The sequence below is a fragment of the Oreochromis niloticus genome, linkage group LG9 (genome assembly GCF_001858045.2).
Source record: "Oreochromis niloticus isolate F11D_XX linkage group LG9, O_niloticus_UMD_NMBU, whole genome shotgun sequence".
In the NCBI taxonomy this organism is placed as follows: domain Eukaryota; kingdom Metazoa; phylum Chordata; class Actinopteri; order Cichliformes; family Cichlidae; genus Oreochromis; species Oreochromis niloticus.
Window position 1 is genome coordinate 6,867,675 of NC_031974.2, and position 9,461 is coordinate 6,877,135.

Genomic DNA, 9,461 nt, shown 5'->3' on the forward strand with positions numbered 1-9,461 from the left:
CAGAATGCATTTCGTCCAAAACTCAACAGCGGACTCCCGGCACATCGTTTTCAACCCCCCCCTCGCGGACTTCTCACTACTCAGGTTAAAGAAACCCCAGCAGCTGTCTATAGTATTGAGTGTCCACTAGAATAGAAATAAAAGCGTTCTAACATCTCACCTGCTTGTTTTTATTAAGGTATGTACACGTATGTACATGTACACTATTTTTATTAATAGAGGTTTCACTACTGAGGTTAAAAATGATATATAAGTCACTTAGATCACTTCTAAATGTTAATGTTTGGTTTATTTCAGTGTTTTATTTGTTCCTGAGTAAACCGGTTTGGCTGTGATTAAAGTTAAGCTTCATAACATGTTACTCACAGTTAAATTAAGAGGGGACGGCAGTAAAAACTCCGGACCTGTGACATCATCACGTACGCAGGTGTTCCAATTGTACATATCGTGAGTCCGTGCTCGTGTTCTCGGCGGGTACGTACTCCCGTGCGTTCTCGGCGAGTACGTACTCACCGAGAACGCGAGTACGTACTCGCATACTTGGGCATTGATAAACGGCCCATGAGTACCATTCACAGAGAGTTGGGGAGTTCAGTGGTGCTCGTTTCAGTCATTATGCAAATGAACTGTTGAAGATTGGGGAAAGCTGCAGTCAGCTGATACTGAAGAAGTCACTTGGATGAGTGATGAAATGTTTCTCCTACTGCAAAAGCTACGTCCAGATGAAAAGAATCAAACTTTTAGGAATGGTGGAGGTGGTGGGACTGGGGGGCTGAAGGAGTTGAAAGTGTGGGGTGGGGGAGTAACAGGTCTGTCCCTGTTTGTGGAAACCACAGGAGGAGCTGTTCAGGCTGTTGGCTGGGTGTGAATTGTTGATGGAGTCTTTAAACTTGTAGTTGCTGTTTTCCAGACTGAAGCAGAGTCGTTAGCTGAAAACTGGTTTTAGAGCTTCATTCAGGACACCTTCTCAGGCTCTTACAGCCTTACCTGTATCATAACAAAGTGTATAAACCCCAATCCACCTTTAACATGGTCCTTCTCCCAAACCTTCAAATAGGACTTTCTGGCCCTGTCATAGTAAAGGGCTGCTTAGAATATTAGAGCCAATGTCACAAAGTTCCTCCTGAAGTATAAGTGAGTGAGAGAGTTCCCTCACTTTGCAGCACAACACGTCTCACAAGATTTCTACAAGCAATCAGAGTGAAATTTGTACTTTGTGTTGTCAGATGAACATATGAGACACTTTGACTCTTCAGTGCAGTGTGGAGCCTAACAAAGATCTGTTTTGTGTCCCAGCTGATCAGCAGGAGGAGAAGAGTCTGACGGAGCAGCAGAGGAACATTTTCAGCCATCTGGACTCAGCTGAGTCACTACAGAGGAAACAATGAGCTCAACACAGAAGGTGAGGAAAATATCACAGTTTCACCAAATAATCAGTCACGTCTAAAACTCTCATACTCCCAACCTGTTATATGACTGTGTTGTATATTATAATGTAGTATGTATTTTAAAATTGTGTTTACAAACATTAAGAAGTCACAAGCAATTATTATTATTATTATTAGTAGTAGTGTTATTAATTTAATTTTCAATTCAATTCAGTGTTATTTATACAGCACCAAATCACAACAATAGTCACCTCAAGGTGCTTCATATTGTAGCGGGTCAGGGCTGTTCTGGGGTTTTTGTTATTATAGTTGTGTTTACTGTTGTCATGGTGATGAGTGACGCGCTCTCTCGGTGACTGTTTTCCGGTGAGAGAGCGCCTTTTTTTGTTGTTTATGTGTGGCTGCCGCGCTGAGGGAGGTAGCGGCAGTGTTCTGGGCCGGTTGTAAATAAACAGGTGCTCCCAAAGAAACCTTTGTCTCCTCCGTGTCTGAGCTCGCCACATTGGTGTCAGAAGTGGGATGGCAGCTCGAGGTTCTGCGTGGATTTTCGCCGCCTCAATGCAGTCACCAAGAACGACTCGTACCCACTTCCACGGATCGACGAGGCCCTGGATTACGTTACCGGCTCCAGCTGGTTCAGCTCCCTCGACCTACGCAGCGGCTACTGGCAGGTGGAGCTAGCCCCCGAAGCAAGGCCTAAGACTGCATTCACCATTGGACAGGGGCTGTGGCAGTTCAGGGTCATGCCATTTGGGCTCTGCAATGTGCCAGCGACGTTTGAGAGGCTGATGGAGAGGGTGCTCGTGAACATCCCTCGTAGCCGCTGTGTTGTGTACCTGGATGACCTGTTGGTGCACGGTGGCGACTTCGACAGTGCACTGTCTCACCTGAGCGAGGTCTTCAGCGCCATCTGTCAAGCTGGGCTGCGGCTCAACCCTGCGAAGTGCCGGCTGTTGGCGAGAGAGACTACGTTCTTGGGCCATGTGATCAGCGCTCAAGGTATCGCCACCGATTCCGCAAAGGTGGCTGCGGTCCGGGACTGGCCGACTCCCTCGAACGTCAAAGAACTGCGGAGCTTCCTGGGCCTAGCCTCTTACTACCGTTGGTTCATCAAGGGGTTCGCAACGATGACCAGCCCCCTCCACCGCCTGACTGACAAGGGCCAGCCGTTTGGCTGGGGTGATGCCTGCGCTGCGGCTTTTGCACAGCTGAAGGAGGCCCTCACCAGAGCCCCAGTTCTGGCCTACCCCAACGCCCGGCAACCTTTCATTGTGGACACTGACGCTAGCAATGTAGGAGTCGGAGTGGTCCTCTTCCAGCAGGGCGAGGCCGGAGAACGAGTGGTGGCATACTTCAGCCGTGCTCTGGGGCAAGCCGAGAGGAACTACTGTGTGACCCGGCGGGAGCTGCTGGCCGTAGTGCTAGCGGTGCGGCACTTCCGGCCATACCTGCACGGCTGCCGGTTCCTCCTGCGCACCGACCATGCATCTCTGACCTGGCTCCTGAACTTCAAACACCCAGAAGGTCAGGTGGCCCGCTGGCTGGAGGTCCTTCAGGGCTACGACTTCGAGATCCAGCATCGGGCCGGTCGGCAGCATGGCAACGCTGATGCCCTCTCCAGACGGCCCTGCATGGCCGTCGAGTGCCGCTACTGTCTGCGACAGGAGGAGCGGGCCCAGGAGGCGCTGGGGGTGGCTACTGCTCAGGCCACAGCCAGCGGAGGGGGGTGGCTCCCATTGACAACGCAGCAGCTGAAGCGGGAGCAGGAGGCCGACGTGACGTTGGTTCAGTTGGGGGCCTGCCTGGAGGCGGCGCAACGCCCAGACTGGACGGGGGTGTCGGGTCAGGAGCCTGAGGTGAAGGCCTACTACTCCCAGCACAACAACCTGGAGACCCACGACGGCCTCCTGTACCGGAGATGGTGGGCCCCCGGTCAGGGCAGAGATCTCCTGCAGTTGTTGGTGCCTCGGTCGCTGTGGTCGCAGGTGCTTGAGCTTGTCCACGGCTTGGTGGGGGCAGGCCACTATGGGACCGCCAAAACTCTCCACCGCCTCAGGGGACGGTTCTACTGGCCTGGCTGTCGACGGGATGTGGAACTTCACGTGCACTGCTGCGACACCTGCACGGCGCAGAAGGGCCCCACTCAACGCTCCACTGCCCCCTTCAGCAGTACTTGGTGGGGGCCCCGATGGAGCGAGTGGGAGTGGACGTCCTAGGGCCTTTCCCCGTTACGGAGTCAGGGAACCGGTACGTGCTGGTGGCGATGGACTATTTCACAAATAGGCCGGAGGCCTACGCGGTGCAGGACCAGAGTGCGACGACGACGGCAGAGAGGCTGGTGGAGGAGATGTTTGCCCGTTTTGGGGTCCCAGCTGAGCTCCACAGTGACCAGGGGCGCAACTTCGAATCGAAGGTCTTCGGGGAGATTTGCCGGCGGCTGGGGGTGGAGAAGACAAGAACCACACCGCTCCACCCGCAAAGTGACGGCTTGGTTGAGCGTTTTAACTGCACACTGGCTACCCAGCTCGCCATACTCACCAGCCGCCACCAGCGGGATTGGGACCAACATCTGCCCCTGGTCCTTTGGTCGTATCGGACTGCGGTTCAGGAGTCCAGCCAGTGCACGGCTGCCGCTTTGATGTTTGGGCGGGAGCTCCGGACGCCTGTGGATCTGGTGTTTGGGTCCCCCCCTGAGCCGGAGATTGACGGTGGGCCAGAGATGGACTACTACAGGAGGCTGAGGGAGCGGCTGCAGGTGGTTCACGACTACACCCGCCAGGCCCAGGCCAGCGCCGGAGTACGGCAGAAAAGAGCCTACGACATCAAGTGCCAGGGGGAGGCTTTTGTGCCTGGCGACAAGGTTTGGGTGTACTGCCCGGTTCGCAAGAGAGGAGTGTCCCCCAAACTGTGCAGTTACTGGCAAGGGCCGGCGGAGGTCGTGGAGCGGCTAACGGAAGTGGTGTACCGTATCCGCATGCCAGGCCCGGGACGCATGGTGGTGTTGCACCTAGGGATGGGTATCGAAAACCGGTTCCCACTGTTTCAATTCCTTGGAATCGTTTGCCATTTTTGCAAACGATTCCCTTATCGATTCCAGACGCCCCAAATGACGTCACTACGTTGCGGAGCGTCGGAGCGTACCCGGCAGGAAACACGGCGCCTAAGCGGCTCAAACGCTTAAAAGTTTGTTTATACTTTACGAGAACGGATTGTCATCCGTTCAGGGCAACTTGCAATACTTGCAAAGTAGATATTTCATTAAGGGAGGAAACACTACGAATATGCAAAAGCATTTGCTCACAAAACACGCGATGAACTTAAATGAATGTCTTTAATTCCGCTCCGGACTCGTGAATCTCAACCCAGCAACAGCAGCGGTAACGTCTGCACGTCATCTCTCGTTAATACGGCAGGTAAATAATCAACTAACAGTGCATATTATGTTAGCGCGATCTGCTTTATTACAAAACCTGCCATTGTGCATTTAGGTGACCATGATGAGACAGACAGACAGAGTCTAGCTGGTGCTCGCTGGCAGTTGTCGCTGCAGTCTACCGGTAGCGTCTCTTTTCAGGCCCGCATGTCACCGAGCAGTGACTAGTTTGTGGTCAAAACCTTGCAGCCATTTGCCACAGCAGATGGTAAGTGAATGTGTTTAATTGTAGGCAGGGACATTACTGGATATTCATGTGTAATTGCTACAGAATAATTTATGTTATACTTTGTTATTGCTACAGAAGAATATTTATTTTATTATTTTACGTTTACAATTTTCCCCGGGGACCCTGTGACACCCCATTGAAGAGCTGTAGGCTGTGGATCTCTTAAGATCTCACTGTTGGGTTTGTAAGGCCATGTTACTCCTAAATTTCTATCTTGTTGAAAGAGAAGATATAAAACAGTTCTAAGCTAATCGACCTTAGTGTTCTCCTTTTTAAAAACAAGAATCGATAAGAGAATCGATAAAGAATCGAATCCTTAAACAGAATCGAAAATGGAATCGGAATCGTTAAAATCTTATCAATACCCATCCCTAGTTGCACCGGGACAGGCTTTCACTGTATCGACCGCTCGCTCTGGCAGATGCCGGGGCAGGGGATGCTGGCGACACCCCAGGTTCTGATCCGAGTGACTTTTCCCTCGCCGGTCAAGACCGGCCGGTGCGCCAGAAGAAGGCACCTGGACACGTACAGGACTTTGTGTGGGGTAATGGGGCTGTCGGGGACGACTGACCCCTTAGGTGGGGGCTATGTAGCGGGTCAGGGCTGTTCTGGGGTTTTTGTTATTATAGTTCTGTTTACTGTTGTCATGGTGATGAGTGACGCGCTCTCTCGGCGACTGTTTTCCGATGAGAGAGCGCCTTTTTTTGTTGTTTATGTGTGGTTGCCGCGCTGAGGAGGGAGGTAGCGGCAGTGTTCTGGGCCGGTTGTAAATAAACGGGTGCTCCCAAAGAAACCTTTGTCTCCTCCGTGACTGAGCTCGCCACAATATTGTAATGTGGATCCTACAATAATACATACAGAAAAAACCCAACAATCATATGACCCCCTTTGAGCAAGCACTTTGGCGACAGTGGGAAGGAAAAACTCCCATTTAACAGGAAGAAACCTCCAGCAGAACCAGGCTCACAGAGGGGCGGGGCCATCTGCAGAGAGCGGTTGGGGTGAAAAAAGGAAGACAGGATAAAATACCTGCTGTGGAAGTACATTATTATTATTATTATTATTATTAGTAGTAGTAGTAGTAGTAGTAGTAGTAGTAGTATTAATAATAATAACAATATTAATAATAATAATATTGGTATGATTGTTGTTCAAATAGACTCAATATTGGTCCATCACCCCAAAAAATATACGTCCAAAGCACCACAACGGTAGCCCGATATCAGGCAGTAAACACATTAAGTGTGTATATTTTCCGTTTTTTTAGAATTTTTTTTAAAAAATTTTTTGCTCATACAAATTGAAATGCGATTTAATATAGATCGAAAATGAAAGACATTTAATCGCCATTAATCAAAAATTAATCCAATGTTTTCTGCAGTGAAACCTTTGAACAGTCATGAATTTTTTTTAGCACCAGGTTGGATGTAATGTGTTGGAACTACCAGCAGGTGGGGTTAAGAGCCCTTTAAGGTGTTTGGTGCCACACTCCAACTTCAGGTTTAAAACTAGTGTAATGGAGGGAGTTTGAAGGCTCAGTTTGTTCCACGACTGCATTTCACTCACTGCCTCTGTTTGTATCTCTGTCACTGCAGGACCAACATGGAGCGAGAAGTCAGCGCTCTCAGGAGGCCGACAAACCTCACAGAAGAAAGAGAGAGAAAACATACACCTGTGACGAGTGTGGGAAGGATTTTACTGGGAAGGCTTCACTAAAACAGCATCAGGTCATCCACACTGGAGAGAGACCGTTCAGCTGTGACTTGTGTGGAAAGACTTTTTCCTTGAAGGGTTCCCTAAAAACACACCAACTCATCCACAGTGGAGTTAAAGCGTTCAGCTGTGATCAGTGTGGCAGAGCTTTTACTCAAAGTAGCTACTTACAGAAGCATCTAGTTACCCACTCTGGAATTAAGGCATACAGCTGTGACGAGTGTGGAAAAACTTTCAGCCGGATAGAGAGCCGAAATACACACCTACGCATTCACACCGGACATGATGTGTACTGCTGTGATCAGTGTGGCAAACAGTGTACAACCAACAGGCATTTACAATGCCACATGTTGACCCACACTGAGGAACGACCTTATAAATGTGACCTGTGTGAGAAGACTTTTAAATCTCCACGTTACCTGAGACAACACCAACAGATCCACACCAGAAAGAGACTCTACAAGTGCAGTTACTGTGAAGTATGTATTTTTATTTTTATCTGTGTTAACTGAAACAGTAAAATGTAATTGGACGTCTGCAGAGATGCTCTTTATTTCAGGAGACGTTCAGGATAAAAATGTTGAACGACTGACTTACACTGTCTTTGTGTCTTTGTTTAGAAGCAGAGCGACACAGATGGATCCAGTTCTCAACCCTGTCATCACTGTGGTGGTGGGAAAGACTTTCGTTGTGACCTCTGTGGAAAAACTTTCAGTTGGCAAGTTGCCCTAAAAAAACATAAACGTAGACACACTGGAGACAAAGTGAAATACTGCAAAGAATGTGGGAGAAGCTTCCCCACATCAGCTGAGTTAAAACGACATGAACTGATTCACAGTGGGGTTAAAAAGCACCTCTGTGATCAGTGTGGGTCATCCTTCACCACTGCAGGTCAGCTTAAATTACACAAACGAGTCCACACAGGAGAGAAACCATACAAGTGCAGAAACTGTGACAAAAGCTTCTCACAATCAGGTAATCGTAACAATCATGAACGTGCACACATGGAAGGAAACTACAGCTGTGACCAGTGTGATAAGAGCTTCAGGAATCTCAGTTCATACTCCAAACACAAACGATCCCACGTTACTAATGAACTGTTTCACTGTTACCAATGTGCCAAAACATTTACTAAATTATCTGCTCTGTGCAAACATCAGCGTGATCACTCAGGGCTGAAATCACTCCCATCACTGGATCACAGTGAATCTGAAGAGACAGAAAGATCCTCTCAGTGTCAGACTTAAAACCCTTGAGATCAGGCTCCACAGAGTTCAGATGGAATCTCCTGTAAAGATCTGATGAAAATGTTCCACTAGATGGATGTATAATCTCTTTTTCTGAAGGTTGCTCTCTTCCTGTTTCTGCCAGTGCTGACTGCACAGATGTAATTCAGATCCATGTCACTGTTTGGAAGCATCAGAGAACTGCTGATGCTGTAAAGCTGCTGGTCAGTCTGATGGGCTGTTGTGTTGTTGTTGGTGATGCTGGATGAAGGGCTGGTGGACCAGGTGAGCTCAGGTTGAGGGTAGATCCCGTCTGAGCTGCAGGTGATCCTTTGTCCTACTTGTTGGAGATTAACTTTACGGACTGGAGCTGGAAAAAAAAAACTAAGAATAAAAAAACCAAAAGAAAAATATATTTCTAAAGAAGTCAGAAAGAGATTTTGTTGTCACAATTTTCCTTTTCTGTTTATTTCATGTTAACATGATTTAATTAAACAAAAATCATGTAAACATGAATCTCAGACCACAGTAAAATATAACATTTGTCTTAGTGTTTTGACACAGCATTTCTAAATACAGATAATGATTAATGATGTAACATGTCATGTATTCTTTATGTATTTGAAGTGTGATAAAAATGACTCTGGATCAGTCCTGGTGTCACAGACAGGCCTCGGGGCTTCAAACCTCAGAAAGTCCTTTTGGCTCTCAGCTGAATTCCTCTGACACACTTTAACAATTATAAGTCAAAGGTCAGAGGTCATATGATTTGGTAATGACAATGCTGAATAACCACATCACTGATTAGGTATTGTAGTAACAACTCAGACTGTTATAATTATTTAGTTAATAATACGAGTTCATGATGTTGTTTCAGGTTGTTTGTGGTTCAATTTCTTGCGTCGGTTGTAAATGTGGCAGCTTTAGTCTTTCCTGTCTTTTTAAAAAAGAGTTTTGTTACCGTCCACATTCAGGATGATGAACATTTCACTGATGGTGCTGGTGCGGCACTGGTATCTCCCCTCATCCTGAATGTTCACCTCTGTCAGCTGGAGTGAGGCGTTTCCTCTGGAGACCTGATCCTTGGAAAGTGAAGTTTTACTTCTGACTGAATATATGATCGAGCAGTTATATAAACATGAATCTGTCCACGGAGCTCCTCCTCGCCTGCTCTGCATCCGTGTTCAGCAGCCTTTCATCTGTTTCTCAGGTTTTGTATATTAAATAGTACCTGCTTCTGGGGTTCGACATGTTTCGGTTGTCTTATTTTACGTATATAATTAAGATGTTGTGAATAAGTATTTCAGTTGTATCCCATAGTTGTTTGCTTGACATCGAGCTTTATCCAAGGAAAAACAAAAACACCGTCTTTCCTCCAAAATCACACTTGGATTACAGCTGGACTGATTTACCAGGTGGTGATACAAAAAATAAAAAGTCTAAGCTATTTAAATCTATAGAACATAATCAAC

General features: G+C 47.6%; 1 protein-coding gene across 1 annotated transcript; it reads left to right on the forward strand.

Moving 5' to 3' along the window:
• The first annotated feature begins 1,380 nt into the window (after nucleotides 1-1,380).
• LOC112847883 (zinc finger protein 726-like) lies at nucleotides 1,381-9,237 on the forward strand. The gene is made up of 3 exons (XM_025910488.1): nucleotides 1,381-1,402; nucleotides 6,646-7,242; nucleotides 7,384-9,237. The coding sequence occupies exons 1-3, from the start codon at nucleotides 1,385-1,387 to the stop codon at nucleotides 8,008-8,010; spliced, it is 1,242 nt and encodes a 413-aa protein (XP_025766273.1). The 5' UTR covers nucleotides 1,381-1,384; the 3' UTR covers nucleotides 8,011-9,237.
• The last annotated feature ends 224 nt before the right edge of the window (nucleotides 9,238-9,461 follow it).

What these genes read in the sequence shown, in the direction of transcription:
- LOC112847883 (XM_025910488.1), top strand. An exon ending in ACAAGTGCAGTTACTGTGAA is followed by an intron (nt 7,243 to 7,383) that starts GTATGTATTTTT and finishes GTCTTTGTTTAG; the next exon opens with AAGCAGAGCGACACAGATGG.